The sequence below is a fragment of the Castor canadensis genome, chromosome 3, assembly GCF_047511655.1.
Source record: "Castor canadensis chromosome 3, mCasCan1.hap1v2, whole genome shotgun sequence".
NCBI classification, from domain to species: Eukaryota; Metazoa; Chordata; class Mammalia; order Rodentia; family Castoridae; genus Castor; species Castor canadensis.
Window position 1 is genome coordinate 68,110,595 of NC_133388.1, and position 19,805 is coordinate 68,130,399.

Consider the following 19,805-nt stretch of genomic DNA (forward strand, 5'->3'; position numbering starts at 1 on the left):
GTTACCACTTTTAACTATTGTCCAGTTGACTTTAACACTGTTATTTGCTTCAATCTAAAAATGTCCTCTGAAAGCTCAGGTGTTAAGGGCTTGGTTGCCAGCTGACAGGTTTTTTCATGATGAGATCATGAGGGCTCTAATTTCACCAAAGGCTTTACTCATTCAGAGCTGAACAGACTATTAGGAGGTGGGAACTGGAGGGGGAGGGGCACGCCTTTGAAGGGTCTATGTTGTCCCTGGACCTTTCCTCTCTGTCTCTCTGCTTTCCAGCCGCAATATGGTGAACCGCTCTACTCCATCATATCTTCTATACCATGATATTCTATTATGCTTCAGGCCCAAAGCAACAGAACCAGCAGATCATGAACTGAAACCATGGACCAAAATAAATCTTTCCTCTTTTAAGTTGTTTTACTCAGGTATTTTGTCATAATGACAAAAAATTGACTCAACATAAACATCAACCAACTTGACCTAGTTAACATTTATAGAAAATGTCACATTACAGTGGCAGGGTGTACCCAGCACATTTATCAAGATAGAACCTATCCTGATCCGTCAAACAGACCTCAACACATTTATAAAAACTGAAATAGGGGCTAGGCATGGTGGCATACCTGTAATCCCAGCTACTTGGGAGATGGAGATTGGGAGTATCAGAGTTTGAAGCCAGGCCAGGCAAAAGATATTGAGACTCCCTCTGAACAAAACAAGCTGTGCATAGTGGTACATATTTATAATCACAGTTACGTGGGAGACATAGGTAGGAAGAACCCTACCAAGTCCAGCTCCTGGCAAAAAATGTGATGCCCTACCAAGAAAATAACTAAAGCAAAAAAGGACTGGAAGGACTGGAGGTGTGGCTCAAGCAGTAAAACATTTGCTTTACAAGTGCAAAGCCCTGACATCAAATCCCAGTACCACAAAAAAGTTGGGGGGAGGGCACTCTGGCTTAAATATTAGCATACCTGCCTAGCAAGCACAAGGCCTGTGTTCAACTCCAGTACCACCCAACAAAAGTGAAAAAAAAAACTGAAATAATAAAGTATGTTATCTTACCACAAAAGAAATAAAAGAGAAATCAGTAAAAATCTGGAAAATCCCTGAATAACATTAAATAACCTATGTTTCAAAAGGAAGTTAAAAGGATCTTAAAATATTTTGTGCTAAATAAAAATAGAAATATATCAAAATTTATGAGATGTAACTAGCTCAGTTCTTCAAGAATGGAAATCTATAGCACTAAGTACATACACTAAAAAAGGAGGAAGGCCTCTCATCAATACCTAAGCCCTCACCTTAAATTAAATTAAAACAAAGCAAGTAGAAGGAAGGAAATGGTAAGGAGCAAAAGCCAATGAAATTAAGAACACAAAATCAACATTTAAAAAAATCAGTGAAGGCAGGTGCCTGGTGGCTCACATCTGTAATCCTAGCTGCTTGGGAGGCCTAGCTACTTGGGAGGCTGAGATTGGGAGGACTATGGTTCCATGCCAGCCCAGGCAAATAGTTCTGGAGACCCCCATCTACAAACCAACCAGAGCAAAATGGGCTGGAGGTATGGCTCAAGAGGTAGAGCGCCTGCTTTGTAAGCACAAAGCCCTGAGTTCAAAACCCAATTCCACAAAAATTAATTAAGTATAAAGATAAGCGGAAATTAAACTTCTTGCCAGACTGATCATGATACAAAATAATGGAGAAAACAATTCTCAGTATCAGGAAAAGGAATAGGATATCAAAAAATCCTACTTGCATTTAAAAAGATAAAAAGGGAATACTATGTAGTCTCGCCTCATCCAAGAGAGATACATTCTAAGACCATTAGTACTGAACCTTATATATGTTTTATCCTATAAAACTTATTTAAAAATTAAACACACTCAATCCTCAGCACCAACAAAACCAAAATAAAACAAATTTAGGCACAGTAACAGTTTAATAATAATAGCTAATTATAAAATAGAATAATTGTAACAACATGCTATTGTAAGTTATTTAAAACACAAATTTTTTATTTTTGAAATTTTCCAGTTAATATTTTCTAATTGCAACTATTTTGGTAACTAAAACTGCCCAAGTGAAACTGCAGATAAAGGGGGTAGGGGGATAGTGTATTAATTACAAACAACTTTACACCTGTAACTTTGATAATGTGAATGAAAAGGAAATATTCCTTGAAAAAACACAATCTACCAATACCAGCTCAATGAGACAGAAAGCCAGAACAGTTCTATATCTATTAATGAAATTGGATTCATAATTTAGAAAGTCTTCCAACAAAGAAAACTGCAGGCTCAGGGATTACAAAATTTCTTAAATCACCTTTATTTCCTTTTTTGCAGGCTTCTAATCTGGTCAGATTGCTCTCCAGACCTGCCATAGAGCTGACTGTCCTTGTAGGACATCATTTCACTCTTTTCCTGAGCTGTATGTACTATTTCTTATATTTCAGGTCTTGTTTTCCCTTCTTTATTTTGGAGAAGCATAATTTCAAGAAATTTCTGAGCTTTTCTTGGTCTAAAACATGTCTTTTTTCTGCCTCCAACCTTCACTAATTATTGACTGACTTGTCATAGGTTTGAGGGTTGAAAAGTCTTGTCCTTCAAAACTTTGAAATCATTGTAAATAATACTGTGTTTCAGAAATCAATACTGCTGTCAAAAAGACTGACATTGGCATTTAATTTTTTGGTAGTCTGCTTTTTTATTTTCTCTCTGAAAACTTTAGGATTATTTTTTTTCCATCCTCGGTGTTATCAACTTTCACAAATATGTGCCAGTGGGCACGCTATTTTAACTGAGCACTCTGAGGAAGAGAAACAGAATACTGCATACCTGGTTTTTAGTGAAGATTGTTTTAGTTAGGATACTTCAAATGAATTTGTGCCACACATACATACAGGTTTCGTTTTTTGTAAGTAGACATAAACAAATTTCAATAATCATTCAATTAAAAAAATTTTGATGGTAGTTACAAAGATGCTCAGTTTTCAATTGTTCAGTAAACTGTCCATGTGTGTTTTATATTCCTTTCTTCACACATAGTGTTTTTCAAATTAAGTCTTAAAAAGTTAATTGGTCTTTATCATTTATTTACCTACTCATTTATTTTTCTGGTTTTTCAAAACTTGTTTCACAGTAGCAAAATCCTCAATATAAAACTATAAAGATGGGAAGTTGGTATGCTTCAAAAGGAAACAAAAAAACATGATTCAGGATTAAGAGGTCCAGTAAAATGAACCTTGTTATACTCCAGTAGCTTCCAAAATTTATAAATCCAGGCAGTTTGAAAATAATTCTCAAAGTAATATTTATACATAATCAAATCATCTAATGCAGAAATGTAAATTAATGGCAAGAGTATACTCCTGCCTGTACATATCCAAACAATGTAAATTAACAATACTTTCAATGCCAACAATAATCAGGACCAGAGGTGCTCTTACCAACTGCCAAAAGCAGGTCTATCTAGAAGGCTGAGATTGGGGAGGATTGCAGTTTGAGGCCAGTCTGGGCCCCACTCAGCCAATAGCTGGGTGTGGTGGTACACACCTGTCATCCTAAGCTATGCAAGAGGCTGAGATCAGGAGAATCCCAGTTCAAGGCCAAGCTGGGAAAAAAGTTTGCAAGATTCCCATCTCAAGGGGAAAAAGCTGGGCATGGTGGTGTGTTTCTTCATCCCAGTGACAGCAAAATAACCAGAGCAAAAAGAGCTGGAAGTGGTAGAGCACCTACCTTGTGAGCAGAAGCCCTGAGTTCAAACTCCAGTACTGCCAAAAAGAAACCCCTAACAAACTATAACCAAAAATAAGTAGGATATACAGTTAAATCATCAAATTTAATATGTCATGATTTAAAAAATGGTGTAGTCTCAAACATATTTAAAGTAAGACAAGCTGGGTGCAGTGGCACATGCCTGTCTTCCCAGCTGCTAAGGGAAGATGAGAGGGAAGCTATCCTGAGCCCATTAGTTCAAGGCCAGCCTGGGTAAAATTGTGAAAACCAGTCTCGTAAAAAAAATAAAATAAGACTAAAGTGATACAAAGAGACTAAAAACTTCTTTGAAACTTCAGGATAAATTATTTCTTGTATTAAAATATTTCTGAAATTATTAAGAGTAGAACATTAGTTATCTATTGCTGGCTAATACATTATCTCATCCAGAATTTCAATGCAAGAAAAGCTTAAGGACCATAATCCATTGGTGGTAGAAGGCGGATCCTATCTTAAATCTGTGCTGCTTAACAATCAAAGAAGACTGAAAAAATTCATTATCAAAGAAGTGCCAAAGATAGAGATTACCCCCAAACTTTTCATTAAGTATTATCATATATTTAAATACATACTAAACTCACTTCTATGAAACAACTAAAAACAGAAAAAAGTCAATGTATTCAAGGAAAAATTGTGGCGGTACTAAGTAAAAGACAGGAAGTCCACAGTAAGAGAAGAACAAATGGACAACCAAGCAAGGTATTTAAGAAAAAAAAGGACCTTCATCCTGGCAGCAGTGTCACAATTGAGCTTCAGGGCACAAACCACTAGCTACTGTTCTCATATCATAAATATACTTAATCAGGTAGATTAAAATTCAGTCAAGCCATCTCAAGACGAAAAGCTCAAAAGGTAGTATCTCAGAGTATTGCAAAAAAGCATATTATACTTTTTTACTCAGTGTTCAAAGTTGTCTGAATGCCATCCTTTCCTTTCTGAGCCCTTTACAAAACATAAAACAAAACATGTAACTCCTTTCCTTCCTAACTTCTCTTTTGTTCTTCAATTTTAAAGGTTTAGAAGAAAGCAGAAGCAATAAGAACGGTTCAGAAAAGTCTCAAGTGGGTCTCTATTTAGTCATTAGGTAAAACTGGTTAAAAGCAAAGAAGGTATGCTTACAGATTTGAAACACAACCCCGTAAACACTACCATACACACTGCTTAATACTACTATGTTTCTCTCCTTCTCCAATATATCCCATCTCAGTTATTGATTTCACCGCCAATCAATGAGCAAAAGATTGAAGGGCCATTTTTCAACGCTGGGGGGGGCGGGGGGTCAGAAAACTATGGCCCAGAGCCCAAACACAGGTCTATGCTAAAATAATTACTTTGGAGGCCACTGGACTGTGTTGGCTTCAGTACTTTGGGTTCCTATGTAAGTAAACTCAAACCCAACTCCATGTAAACAGTAAAATGAAACTTAAACTTAACCAATCATAAACTGCCAACTAATCTCTTAACTAAAGGCTTCACCAATTAGAAGCCACCGACTCTCCTTTAACTTAGGGGAGTTTAACCAATCAAATATTTTCACTTGCCTTAATTCCTCCAACACCTTATGAAAAATTTCCCCTTATGCACCATTTCTGAAGTGCTTGTGGTCTTACGTTACCCCACTCACAAATTTCTGAATGCTCAAACTGTAAAATTTTAATGTATCTAAATTTAAATTTAATAACCTTGTACAGCCTTGTGAGTTAAGAATGGTTTTCAAATTTTTTAAAGGGTTGAAAACGAAGGAAGGGAGGAAGGTAGGATGGAAAAGGAGGAGAAAAAAAAAAGAAGAATTAATATGTAACAGAGGCTATTTTCTTCAGCCTGAGAAACCTAAAATAAACTGGTAGACCCAGCTTTGCACAGTACTGTCTTAAGTGAAACTGTATGGGTGGACTACCTGTATTTACCATCTGGCCCTTTACAGAAATAGAGGATATGCAAATGGCCAATAGATAATATGCAGAGGTGTTCAACAGCACTAACCATTAAGCAAACCCCCAATGTGATATCATTATATACCCACTGGAATGGCTAAAATGAAAGAAACAATGTGAAGTAATATTAGCATTTGAAGCACACAGTTCTCATACACTGCTAGTGGGAGTGTAAATTAACACAACCATTTTGAAACATTTTTGTTAGTGTATACCAAATATACACCTGCACAGCCTATAACACAGCTATCTCATTAATAGGTACACCCAATAGAAATGTATTCATAAACTCACCAAAATCCTTTAAAATGTTCACAGCAACCCTATTAGTAACACTTACAATACTTATAAAAATATTCATGGTGGCCCCATTTGTAACAGCCAAACACCAGGTGTAGTATCCACAGCATAAGAAAGACCTACTGCTTCATAACTCACATAAACCTAACGAATACTGAGCTAACGCCAGACACAATGACTGTATAGTGTATTATTCTTTTAATATAAAGCCAATAGTTGGAGAAACTCTAACAATGTTCGTTGGGATAACGTTAGGTTGTTACCACTGGGAAGGGGACACAAAGCGGGGCTTGTGGGATTCAAGTACCACAATGGGTTTTTTTTGGTGTTGTTGATCTAGGTACTAAACACATGGATATGAACACTATATGAAAATTCAATGGGTTTTAACGTGATTCAGGCATGTTTCTGTACTTCTACTACACTTTTAAAATCAGCACACGAAGATTTCTGTAAACTCTACGCCTTTGAAGGAGATTATGTACATCTCCTATTCGTTTTTCTGATCTGTCATGGTTACCACTCTCCTTCCTAGTACCTCACGTAGAAAAGTCAGCTTTGTTTCAATTTTATTCGTATACTGTTGCAATGCTTATGTAACTATCACTTTAGGCTACTTCCATCCACGATCCCAAGAAGAAACTCTGCAAAACTGCTACCTTCTGATAGTACTTAAAGTTACCTGGGGAAGAAGAAAATCTTGAAATGTAGTTTGTTTGACCATTTGTTTGGGGATACTTTTTGTCTACTATCCCTGGGATTCAGTCTACATAAAACGCTCAAAGGAGCCTTCGAAAGGCCTGTTCCTGTGGGAAGTGCCTTCTATCTTGTTTATCCAATGCCTTTCCCCGCAGAGCACGAAGTTCTCACAAGTACTGCCGGGTGGTGTCCCTCTTCCAGCCGGAGAACGGTGGCCCCGGGACACTGTGAGCCAAGAGTTCCAACAATTTCTTTCCGCAGCGTGGCTGGCTCGGCGCTCTTTGGAGACCGTGCGTTTTTGCTCTCGTTTACAAGGACAGAACTAGAAGACGCGAATGGCCTCCCCCGAGCTCACGGTGGACCAGGGGCTGAAGCACGGCTGGCCTCTCCCTCCCCACCGCCGGGACATCGCGGGAAACCAACGTGCAGCTGCTAAACTTTTCTAACAGTTAACAGGGGAAGATGCCGACATCAAGCCCAGCAAGAGCGGTCACCTGAGGACACCAGGACGCTGACCTCCGAGTGTCCCCTCACTCCTGGCCCCGTGGGACCTGCATTCATTGGTGCAGATGCCACACGGCCCCTCCGCTTCTCCAAGGGGGCTGCGGCCCGAAGTCCCGAGCCTGGTTATGTGCCCGTTCTACCGTACCCTCCCGCCACCCAACCCTCCCGCGCGACCGTTTACCTGAGGAGAGGCTCCCGGCACCGCCCCGGGGAGCCGATTCTGCGCGCTCGCCGGGAGTTTCTGAGGCCCAAAGCTTCGCCACCGCGTCAGCCAATCGCTGCGCGCGCGGAGCCCTGGTGCGCGCACCCCAAAAGACCCAGAGGGCGGGGGCGGGGCTGGGGGCGGGGCTGGGGGCGGGGCGAGAGAGTGACTGGAGGAGCCCGCCGCACGCCTTGCGCGAGGGCCCAAGGGGGAAGCCGAGGAGGCGCTCACCGGGCATGCGCAAGCCGCGCCGGGGGTCGCGGGGCGGGGCGTCCCGGCGAGCCGGAGTGTTTGGAGAGACGGGGGAGGAGCTAGGAGAGGAAAGGGGTGGGCAGTGTGGTTGGGGAGACCTGGACCACGCGTGCGTCAGGGAAGAGCGAAGTGTTGTCGGGAGAAGAGCTGTGGTTTTAGGAGGGAGAAGGAATGATCAGCCTTAGTGTTGCGAGCCTTCTCGAAACGAGGTGCAAGTGCGGTTGGAGGCGAGAGGCGGCGTGGGACGAGGGCGCGGAGAAAAGGAGCCGGCTCCGTGTCGCCCAGTGGTGATCCCTGGATCCCGGCCAAAGAAGGGTTCTGACTGAAGTCTTAGAGCTGGTGACCTCTGACCTAAGTACCGGAAGGAGAGCTGGATTTTTATGTGATGTGTGAATCATCGAAGGCAAAATGTTGAGCCTTCCAGAATTTAAAAAAAGAAAAACTCAATTCGTACACTAAGCTATGAAAGAGAAATAGAAAAGCCAGAGGTATTTTTAATTGTACGATCAGAGTAAAATGGAATTTTATCAGGACTGGGATAATTGTAATTCAAATGTGGTTTTCTTGTTCTACCGATCAGTATTGCTTCTGTGTGTGTGTCTCCCTGTCCCCCTTTTTTCCTTTCCTCCTTTCTTTTTCCCCTTCATGAAAAGTTGCATGTACATTAGTTGGAATAAAATAGGTTACGTTTTTCACAAATTTTTGGTTATTTCTGTGGTAATGAATGGGCACTGCTCTGAAGATGTTTGTTAGATTCGGCCTTGAAATGCACTTTTTGCTTTGCATCATTCAGGGTTGAATCAGACACTTCTGCTTGTAAAAAATGCCTTGAAAATATAGGAGACAAGCTGAGTATGGTAGTGGTGGTGAAGCCTGGACTCAGCATTTGGGAGGCTAAGACAAGAGGATTGCTTTGGGTACATAGCTAGACCCTGTTTCAAAAAATTATGTGTGGATATAAAATTTTCATCATGAAAAGAGAAGGTGTACAGTTTGTCAGAGTAGTCACAACCAATCAGGAAGGGCACTCCAATTGGGAAGAGTGCCTTAATCAAGTTATGTTGAGAAAGTTGCTTTTTTTGGTCTTACAAGAAATAAAGGGGGATAGTGACTACAATATTAAGAAAATTGAAACCAAATAATAAATTAGTAGTGTAAGTTTAAAGAAAGCAGTATTTTTCGCTGGGTTAAGATTCATTTTTCCTCACTTTTTAAAGTCCATTGTTAGTTCTTAACATCTTTAGGGTAGAGATGCCTTTGTTTTCTGTTTTTCTTCTCTTTTTTTCATAGCATGAGTTGAAATGTTAGCTGTAATTATGTTTCCAGTTTACCTGAGGTAACTAGTTAATGCTTTTTCCCTAAACTTTTCATACCGCAGTAGCTTAATTTTGCCCCTTTTCCCCTCCACTGCCATCACCACCACCCACACCTGTACATTTCTTCATTCTTCGTTCTCTTCATTCTCCATCCTAACAGTTGCCTGATAAATGATTTTGGGGGAGAGGAATTAGGACATGAAGTCAGAATCAGGAATATCTAGAGGAGCTGATGTCTGTAAGAGATAACCTTTAAGTATGGATAGGAGTTAGCAAGGTGAGAGATAGGAGTGGAGGTGCAGAGAAAATGGAATTCTTTGTAGAGGAATCAATACAGATACTGCAAGTAACTGCAAGCAGTTTAGTATTGCCACAATATAGAATACAAGATGAAAAATAGTGGGAAATAAAGTTGGAGAGATTATGACGGGACTTTTTTCATTTCACTTAAGTTTCTTGGCCTTGATTCTAGATTCAATAGGAATTGAAGTGGGAATGATGTGATCAGACGAGCTTTAGGTCAACTCAGTCCATCAGCTTGGAAAATATATTTCAAAATCAAAATTCCCAAGGTAGCAAAACTAATTCAGAATGAAAATGATTAAAAAAGTGAATTAGATGAAAAATGATGGACTGTAGACATAAAAATTGCAGAACTTAGTAAGTAGTCCAGAAATAGGGAGTTGATGATATTAGAAGAATGAGTGAATAATTTTTGGATAGAACAAGTTTTAGTTGCTTGGTGAATAAGAGGAGCTTTCCAGCAGTCAGATGTATAATTCACATGCAAGGAAGTACTCTGGACTGGACTGGGAATAAAGACATGAATGTAACAAAGTGATGGTTAATGCGACTATTAAAATGTTCAAATTAAGTTCCACAACATTCTTATCCATCATATCCTTTTATAAAGACTCCAGTTTTATTGTTGGTGACAACTCTAGCTCTCAAGGAAGAGTAAATACCCTGCTCCCCATCTCAAAATTGGTCTTATCCCTTCTTAATGCTGGTGTTCTTTGCTAGTGACTGAACTGTAGGTGGTGTATAATCTAGTTCTGCTAATGACATGCACTATAATGGAATGTCAAGTGGAGGACTGCCTTTCCAAAATAAACAGCCTCATGAAGAGAAGGCTTTTGCTGCTGCTCTTCCATTTGTGATGCTGGAGTGAAACCATAACACGTGAAGTCATCAGTCATCAATATGGAAGGTAAAGAACCACGGTACTGAGAAAGGTGCCTTGAAGAGAAAGGAAAAGAGTTGGCTGTTAATGTCTTGGACTGCCTATCTCTAACTTCTTGTATAGGAGATTAAAAACAAAAACCTTATTGTTTAGCCTCTTATAGTTAGATTTTCTATCATTTGGAATTAATATCATTCTTAACAAATACCAATAGGCAAGTCGCTGTAAGCCAGAGACTTTCATCCCTTGTTGATTTATAAATATTGATGCCCAGTGCCCTCTGTTCTCAGCTTCTGAGTCACTTGGTCTGGAATAATTACTGGGCATTGGTGTTTTTTAAAAGTTCTCCAGATGCTTACACAGAAGGGCTTCAGGGAGGTTGATTGTTTTGTTTTATTGTTGTTGTCATTTAAGATATTAGAGCATATTTGTGTGTGGATAAGCCTCATCCAATAGAAAGCTAGAAACTGCCTTTCATATTATCAATTATGGTTAGGGGAAATTGATAACCAAACTTGTGGGAAGGAGAGGTTTTTTCATTATTTGTTGAGGTGACATTTGCATAACATAAAAATTATCTACTTTAAAATGGGCCAGAAGAGGTGGCCTATTAATCCACCCTGCAGTCTCAGCTAGTCAGCAGGTTGAGGTGGGAGGATTGAGTTCAAGGCCAGTCCTGGTAAAAAGTCGGTGACACCACCATCTCAACCAGTAAGCTGGGAATGGTGGTATGTACTGTAATCTCAGTAGTGAGGGAGGTTGTAGATAGGAAGATCTCAGTCTGAGGTGGCCCCGGAGCCCCCTAACCAAAAAAATAAAACAAAAAAGACCTGAAGGACATGGCTCAAGAAGTAGAGCACCTGCCTAACAAGCACAAGGCCCTGAGTTCAAATCCCAGTACCACCAAAAAAAAAATCAGTAGCACTTAGTACTTTCACAATGTTCTCTTCCTTGTTTTAAAACATTTTCATCATCCTTCTGTAGATTGTCATAATCAAAATGAAGTCATTTGTGTCAGACTCTACCCAAATAGAGAAATAAAGCCAGAAGTTTATGAAGGAGGTCCTTCAGGTACACATGCCTAAGACAAACCATATTTCAAAGAGTCGCTGAAGGGCTCTTATGCACACAGCCTGTAATAATGTTTCCTAAGGACTTTCCAAACTGCAGGAGTCACAGGAAAGTTAGCAGGATGTACAAGGGACACTTGCTTGTACACTGTCTCCACTACTGACCTATTTGTTTCAAAACAAACTAACATGTACTTCTCTCTTTTGCCTCTACAAGTTTACCCTTACCTCATATACTCTTGACACATCATGGGATGGTCATCCCAGATTATAAACTTTCTGATTACTACTGAGTAAACTCATCATCTTTGGAGATTCTCTTATTGTTCAGGTTGATAGGCTAAAGAGAAACCTGTATTCATTAAATGGTTACTCTGCAATTCACCCTCCTCCTCCACCCACTTCCTGACAACCACCATGCTGCTTTCTGTTTGTTTGTTTTGTGGTGCGAGGGATTGAACTCTGGCCCTCAGTTTGCTAGGCAAGCACTCTATCACTGAGTCATGCCCCCAGTCCTTTTGTTTTTAGGTTTTGGTTTTTTTTTTTTCAGGAAGGGAATTGTGATTTTTGCTGGGTGGGCCTCAATCTCTATTCTCCTACCTCCACTTCCCTAGTAACTGGGATTGCAGCATGCACTACCACACTTGGCTTGCTTTCTGTCTTGAAGGATTTACCTATGTGGATATTTCATTTAAATGGAATTATACAGTATGTGATCTTTTATGTCTGGATGGGATAGATATTTTATAGTAGTAAGTAGTTTTATTTTTTCTACTACAAGAAGAGGAAAATCCAAGAATGTGGACACACACAGAGAAAGATTGTGATGATTTAGAGGTAAGAAGATGAGGGAATGCCATTTGATTTCTTCCTAGAGATTGAATATGAAAGGGACAAACTTAATGAATGAGGCCAAGTGTTAAATGAATGGAGGTAATAGTGTAGAGAAATTTGAAGTTTTTAAATGGTAATCTCATAGAGTGGTAAGTGAATTTATTAAGCAAATGTATAGATTTGCCTGGTAATTTGAAGTTTTTAGTAATTATATGAGATATAATTATCTCTAGCAGTGCTTATAGCTCCTACTGTAGGCACAAGGGGGATAACTAGGTTTCAACAGAATTGTGGAGTTTTAAATGAAAGCAATCAAAGGAATTTAGAGAATTTTATGAGATTGGTTATAATGATGGACCTTAGATTCTATAGCTACATTAAAGAGGAAAGTGAGTCATATAGGTATTGAGAACTATTGGGGCTCATGTATTTGAAAATGATGAAACTGTATGTTAAGATAAGAGGTGATGGTTAAAGTTGGAATGTTTAAAATCAATATTCTGGAGATGATGCTGCTAGCTGGTATACGTAAGGAAGTCAAGAAGAAAGGTAAGATCGTTGAAGATGAGAGGTCACAGCTTTATATCTTTTTGTTGTTGTTGTTCTGGGGATAAAACCTAGGGCCTCACACATGCTACACAAGCATTCTAACAGTTGAGCCATGCCCCCAAACCCTGAAACAGCCTAAGGGAAATTACCAAGTATATTGGTGATTAGAAGTCCCAGAAAAAGATAGATAGAGGCAAAGATTTCAGTAAAATATGGCCAAGTCTCCCCAAATTTGATAAAAGACATGAATCTTCTTATAACTGTCCCCCCCACCCCATTAAAGCCCTAACACCAATATGACTGTTGAGAAGGGAGCCTTTAAGTAGGTAAACAAGGTTAAATATGATAAGGATGGGACTCTAATTCAATAGGCTTGGTGTCTTTATTAGCAGAGGGAGTGACATCAGTCTCCCCCCCACCCCAACCCCCACTATGTCTCTCTTTGCATACACTGAGAAAAGGGCATGGGAGTACATGATGAGAAAATGGCCTCCTGTAAGCCAGGAAGAGAAGCCTTACTAGAAACCAACTGCAGACACCTTCATCTTGAACTAATTTCTTCTAGACCTATTGGGGAAAGCTATTTCAGACAAAGAAAGCCCACTTGCTAATGTTTGTTCAAAGACTTGAAGGAAGTAAAGAAGCAAAATCATAGGAATGTCTAGGAAAAACATTCCTAGCATGGGGAAAAACATACAAAAGATAGGGGTGCTCAAAAAAATGTCAAGCAACCTAGTGTGACAACAGTAGGGTAAAGAGAAAAGTGTTAGATGAGTCAGGAAAAGTAACCAGGGGTCAAATCATATAGGATATTGTAAGTTCATGGTTAGGATTTTGGATTCTGTTTTAAGAGTTATAGGAAGCCATTAGGTGGCTTAGAACAAATGAGTAATAGCATCTGAAAGATGCTTTGAAAGGACCATTCTGGCTACTGTAGCCACAGTATTCATTCAATTTGCAGGAAATGTGCCAGACACCCATGCCTAGATCACCAAAGCCAAATTAGGAGATATCTGGCCATGCCACCCAATTCTTCCCCTAAGGAACTTGGTAACTTGAGCAAGCCCTTCAATCTCTTCATACTTCATTCTCTCCAACTGTCAAATAAGGAATTTATTAAAGTCTCTTCCAGGTTTGTCATTCTATGATTCCACAAAGTTAAGTAGACTTTATTATTATATTGGTTCTTTTACTTAAATCAGGGGTTTTCAATCTAGGGCGATTTTGCACTTTGGGACACACTTGGCAATTCCTGGAGACATTTTTCGTTGTTGCACTGGGGAGGGAATTGCACTTGGCATCTACTGAACAAAGGCCAAAGGTGATGGTAAATAGGTAACAATGCAGAGGACCGCCAACCTCAACAGTGCTGTTGTTGAGAAACCCTGACTTAAAAAACAAAAAATTCACACATTTACATATACACATTTTAAGGCACTGAAATTAGTATTTCCTGACTTTAAAGCCTATATATAGGGTTCCTTGTCCACCTAGTTTGATCACTAGTTTTTTGATTATCAAAGCCAAGGAAGCTACAGGCTATTTACTGTGAATAATTTTGAATCTTAATTATTTTTTTAGGTGTAGAAAAGCTAAAATTGAAAATAGATTATAAAAACAACATAGTTAAGTCCCAGGCATGGTGGTACATGTCTGTAATCCAGGTACTGGGGAGGCTGAGGCAGAGGAGGATTGCGAGTTTGAGACCAGCCTGGGGTATAGGGAGAGACCCTGTCTCCAAACCAAACCAAACCAAAAACACACATAGTCAGAGATGCAGAAACAGGTTTCATGTTATGTATACATATATTCAAATAACACCTCATTGTGCTTTTGGGCAAGTTGCTTAACACCTATGCCAATTCCTTTCAATGAGACTCTGTCATGGGGAAATTATGAATGAAATAATGGGTTATAAATTGCTTAGCTCAATGCCTGGCATAAGGTAAACATTTAATGAGTATATTACAATTTGCTGGGCAGGCTGAATATGACCTGAAATTTGCTGATTGCTCTTTACTAGACCTTTTCAGGTTCATTCTGATCTGATGTGGACTAACAAAATTAATATCCATCTGACAAACTTTAAAGATTGGGTATAGATTAGTTCTGAGTGAAGGCCTGGGGATCCACACTTAAGACAAAAGTGCAAGGATTTCTGCATGTTTACTGCCTTAGAGGTCTTCTGAATTCCTAGACTCCCATTTATGTCCCAAATAACTATGTCCCATAACTGTCACATCAATGACCTCTACGTACTGTTTCTAGATACTCACATAAAGTATTAGTTTCCTCATTTATTGCTACTTTGGATCTGGAATATCCCCCAAAGGTACATGGTCCCAGCTTGGTGATATCGGGAGGTGTGGCCAATTGGAAGTTTTCAGGTTGTTGGGAATATGCCTTGGAAGGGAATTGTAGGATCTGTGTCTCTTCCACTCACTTTTTTGCTTCCTTAAGGTGAATCATGAAAACCTTGAGGCAAACAGCTTTGTTCTGCCATGATGTGCTGCCTCACCACAGGCCCCAAAGCAATAGAGCCAATCATAGACTGAACCTCCAAAACTATGAGCTAAAATAAGCCTTTTCGTTTAAAGTTGATTATAGTATCTCTTTTGTTAGGGTAACAGAGAGCTGACTAATACATTAACAACTTCATTTACACAATCTAGTAGAGTCCCTTGGAATTTAGAAATGCTGTTAAGTGATCAGATTATCTAATACATAGATCCTAAAATCTCTCTTATACAAACATGATATCTTGCTATTGTAAATTATAAGATTTGAGCAGTGATACTCAAGACCTACAAATTTTAAGCACATACTCTTTTCAATACTTGTTCATAAGAATATCATAGAAGAACAGGTCTTTTGAATAATTCAAAAGTTTAATATTTTCCACTGGTTAAGAGTTCAGTAGTTTGTCCCCAATTTCTCACTGTATTCCAGGGACAGGCTCCATTTTTACCAAATTCTGTATTTGTTTACAGAGAATTTTGATACCTAAAAATAAATAAATGAAAAAGACTCAAGCTATAATTGTTATCTATCTTTCCAAGAAAGGTATTTTAAAAATACGATTCTAGTCATAATACAGTGAATACCATGATATTATACTACAGTTTGTAGTTAGACACTAAGATAAACTTTACACTTAAGGAAAGCAAAGTATTTCAGAATGGGCAAATACTGTCATTTTAAGTACAGTTTTCATTTTTCAACTTTTCTAATCATGGCAGACACTGCTGGTTGTTTCCATAACAATTGCCCCTTCTTCCATAACCTCCCACCTGCCCCCAACACATTTCTACCCAGTAAAATATATTTTCCAACTTCCCTTATTCCTAGGTGTAGTTCTTATGGCCATGTTCTGGCCAATGAGGTTTGGGTAATTTCCAGGGCTTTATCTTTTCTTCTTCTTTGGACTGGAGCTTTATTTGTGGTTTACCATTGGGTTATTTTACAACGGGGAAATAAATTTCCATCTTGTTTAAGTCATTATTATCTTGGACTTGTATAGTAGCTGATACAATATAAAAATTTTATTCCACAAATACATTGAAAAAATTGTCAGATATTTAAGTTCAGGTGGCATTTTAAGGTTCCTGAAAGTTTAGTTTTCAATCACTTTGCTAACTGATAGATAAATCAATAATTTAATTATGTAATTCTTTTTCTTTTTGGCAGGATGAGGATTTGAACTTAAGGCTTTGCACTTGCTAGGCGGGCACTCTACTGCTTAAGCAACACCTCCAGCTTTTTCTGGTTATTTTTGGAGACAGGGGTCTCCCTTTTTGCCCAGGCTGGGCTGGACTGCAATCCTCTGGCCTGGATTGCTTCCTGCCATCACTGGGATAACAGGCACCACCACACCCAATTTTTTCCCACTGAGATGGGGTTACTGACTACTTTTTTACCCTGGGCAGTCTGGAAACATGATCCTCCCAATGTCAGCCTCCAGGTAGTTTGGGATGACAGCAGCCTGTCACTGTACCCACCTATTGGCTGAGATGGTGGCTCACTAAATCTTTGCCCCAGATGGCCTCAAACCACAAATTCTCTCAATCCTTAACAGCTAGGATTACAGGTGTGACAGGTGTGAGCCACAGGCGCCTAATTTTGCAATTCTTAATCAAGATCATTTAAATTGGTAATTTTTAAACTATAAGCTTGATACTTTTAACAGTTTTGCTCTTACTATTAGTATACTGCAGCATTATTTAAAATACAATAGATGGACTGGGTTGGTGGTTCACGCTTATAATCCCAGCTATGCAGGAGGCTAAGATACATCGGGAGGTCCACAGTTCTGGCCAACCCCAGGCAAAAAGTCTGAGACCCCATTCCAATAGAGAAAAGCTGGGCATGATGGTACATGCCTGTCATCCTAGTGAAGGCGGGAAGTTTAAATAGGAGGATTGAAGTCAAGGCTGGTCTGGACAAAAAGCAAGAATCTACCTCCAAGATTACTACAGCAAAAAGGGCTGGCAACCTGGTTGAAGTGGTACAGCACCTGCTTTGCAAATGCAAAGCCCTGAGTTCAAACCTCAGTACCCCCAAAAATAATTTTTAAAAATATAGACTGAACAATGTGATGAATGGAGCCTAGAGAATCTGAAATAGTAGGTCAAATAAACTTTACCAGTTTCCCAGTGCTAAATGTTCCAGCATTCCAATAATAACCGTGGGCAAATTCAGCTGCAGATAAAAGATCCAATAATCAGACCTCTTAGCACAATGGTACTTGTTGACTGCACTGGCCCTTGCAGTTTCCCAAACTCTAGAATGTTGTTATGCTGCCTTATCTCCTCAAATATCCTAAAATTATAGGGCTGGATTACATGTGACATTAGGCCTTGCTTCTTTTACTCAAAGAAATTTGTTCTATTCCAGAGAGGTTAAAAAGAGGAAGTTGTTTTTTATTTTTTTTCCCCTAAGTCAATGAGATTACAAACCTGCCCTTATCTTTGAAGGATAAGATCTTCAAATATTCATGGAAATAATGACATCAATAAGCTACCTCTAAATCTTGACTTGAAAATACTATTGCATTTCCTGAAGTAATCTAGAAAAGACAAATATTTACTTACATTTCTGGATGGTATATCTCCTCCATTAGATTACATAGTCTATGAGTGAGGGGTATTTATTGTTAATATTACTAACACCTTAGTAAGTTCTCAATTAATGTGTGTAGAATTTGGTTGAGTATGTGCCTTGGGATTTAATAGTTCATGACCATTTCTTTAGAGTTAAAAATTCTATCATATACAAAAAATATTTTCAAACTTATCAAGTTTAACAAATATGACACTTTGCTTCTGCATATCTTATCACATGAGCAAGTGCCCCTAATTCCTCAAACCACTTCAAATAATTTGCCAGTCATGTATCACCAACTTTTAATGGCTTAGCCAAAGAAATATAAATACAAAACCAAATTATTTTATTTGTACATTAAACTGGAAATACATACTATGTTAAATTTCTCATATCCAAGTTTTTGAATTTCAACAGTTGCAATTTATACAGCACAAAATATATTTAGTATTAAATACCATGCCTTAGAAATAATGAGAATAGGGATCCAAAACCTCCCCATGCTCCCTTTTTACTCTTTATCATCTCTGGCCTGTTAAGGGTGTGGTGGGTCAAAATTCATAATCTTATGTGGCAGGTATTTCTGTAAAATTTCACAATCTTGTCTCTCCTACATAGCAATGTGCAATTTGTGGTTTAAAAACAGGTATGTTACTATTTTTGTTTTGCTAACTATCCTCAGGTTGCATGAGAAACTAAACATTTAATAGGGAGAAAACACTAAAAGGTTGTTAATATTCCTCTACTATTTATGTGTCGCTCACAAACTTTAATGCCCATAATAAGTAACAGAACTGGTTAAAAATACAGGTTCCTAGGTGCCACCCCAAAGATTCTCATTTAGTAAGTCAGGGTGGGATCCATGAATTTGACTTTCTAATAAATTCACAAATTGTGCTGGGTTTCAGGGCATAGAAGACTTATTCGTAAACAGTCATCTATCATTTTCTTTTCTTTTTTTTTTTTAGCTCAATGGTGAGTGAACTGTAAATAGGATCTGCAGCTGTGACTCGGTGGCACAGAGTCCAGTCTCAGGATACCCAGCTCCAAGGCAGGTATTCCTTCCTCGTCCTGTCTTTGGAAGTGCAGTGAGTGCAGCCTGCCAGGAGGCCAAGGGTCGCCCGGCCGTGCTTGGCCGCTCCCCCCGCCTTATCAAAGGCGGCTCGTCCAGCTTGACGACCTTCAGGAGGCTCTAGATAGGGCGCCAATCTAGGAGACCCAGCACAGCGCCTCCGAGCCCGGAGCCCACGGGCGACACCACCCGAAGCGGTCGCCTCGCGGCGCGCCAGTGCCGAACCGCCACTCGGGCCAGTCGCGGACGTGCGGCCCAGAAGCCACCCGGCCCGAGGCCCGGCCAGGCGCTGTCCCCACCCGACGCTGCGCGGGCGCGTCCGGCGGCTCGCTCGCTCGCTCTTGCCCACTCCCTCGGCTGCGGCTGCCCACCATGTCCAAGGCCGACCGAGGCTTACTGCGCGAGGCTTCTCAGCAGGTCGTGGCCGGAGGTTCCGCTGGTAAGGTCGCTCGCTCCGCCGGAGGGCCCCGAAAACGTCTCTCAGGCGGACCCCCAACCCAAGTTCCGCCCTTTCTCAAACCCGCTCGCTCTCGGGGCAGCGCCTCGGCCCCGGCAGCGCAAGAGCGAAGGAGAGCTGGGGCCGGCGGCGGCCTGGTGCCCCTGGTAAAGTCGCCGCGGCGCTCGCGCCGGCCGCTCTCGGGTTCCTGACCTTCTCTGTTCCTAGCCCAAAAAGCATGGGCGGTGCACCGAGACTTGCCACTTCGAGGAATCTTTTTTACTTGCTGGAATGTTACACTTGAAAGTGATCCAGTTCTGTCTTAGGTTTGCTATCAGTTTTATAGACGCTTCCAAGCTAACGTGGATCTTACCCAGATTCTGCCTCGGTCTTGGAAGTACTGTGTCTGTACCCCACAAGGGGTACATTGTGCCATAAGTAGACATATTAAAATTAAATGCATATGTTAATACATATAAACACCTTTGATATAATGGGCTCACATTAATTTATGGAGAGTTATGCTGTCGGGTAAAAAAAAAAAAACCTTTAGGGAGAAATTCATTATAACCAGTCTTGGA

At 40.0% G+C, this 19,805-nt stretch overlaps 2 protein-coding genes across 15 annotated transcripts in view; one reads left to right on the plus strand and one right to left on the minus strand.

Annotated features, from left to right (window-relative positions):
* Window positions 1-7,527, minus strand: part of Mipol1 (mirror-image polydactyly 1) — a 320,736-nt gene extending 313,209 nt beyond the window's left edge. For 6 of the 8 annotated variants that reach the window (XM_074068123.1, XM_074068126.1, XM_074068125.1 and 3 more), the window contains exon 1: window positions 7,392-7,527. The gene's annotated coding sequence lies outside the window, so the exon portion shown is untranslated. Of the gene's footprint in view, window positions 1-6,689; window positions 7,360-7,391 lie in introns of those variants that run through there. The other 2 variants (XM_074068124.1, XM_074068122.1) reach the window with 2 other exon arrangements.
* A 3,284-nt stretch (window positions 7,528-10,811) lies between these two features.
* Window positions 10,812-19,805, plus strand: part of Slc25a21 (solute carrier family 25 member 21) — a 468,932-nt gene continuing 459,938 nt past the window's right edge. The window contains exons 1-2 of one of the 7 annotated variants that reach the window (XM_074068137.1): window positions 10,812-12,070; window positions 18,685-19,227. In XM_074068137.1, the coding sequence (XP_073924238.1) occupies window positions 19,161-19,227 (67 nt within the window). In that variant the 5' untranslated portion in view covers window positions 10,812-12,070; window positions 18,685-19,160. Of the gene's footprint in view, window positions 12,071-18,155; window positions 19,228-19,805 lie in introns of those variants that run through there. The other 6 variants (XM_074068136.1, XM_074068135.1, XM_074068138.1 and 3 more) reach the window with 6 other exon arrangements.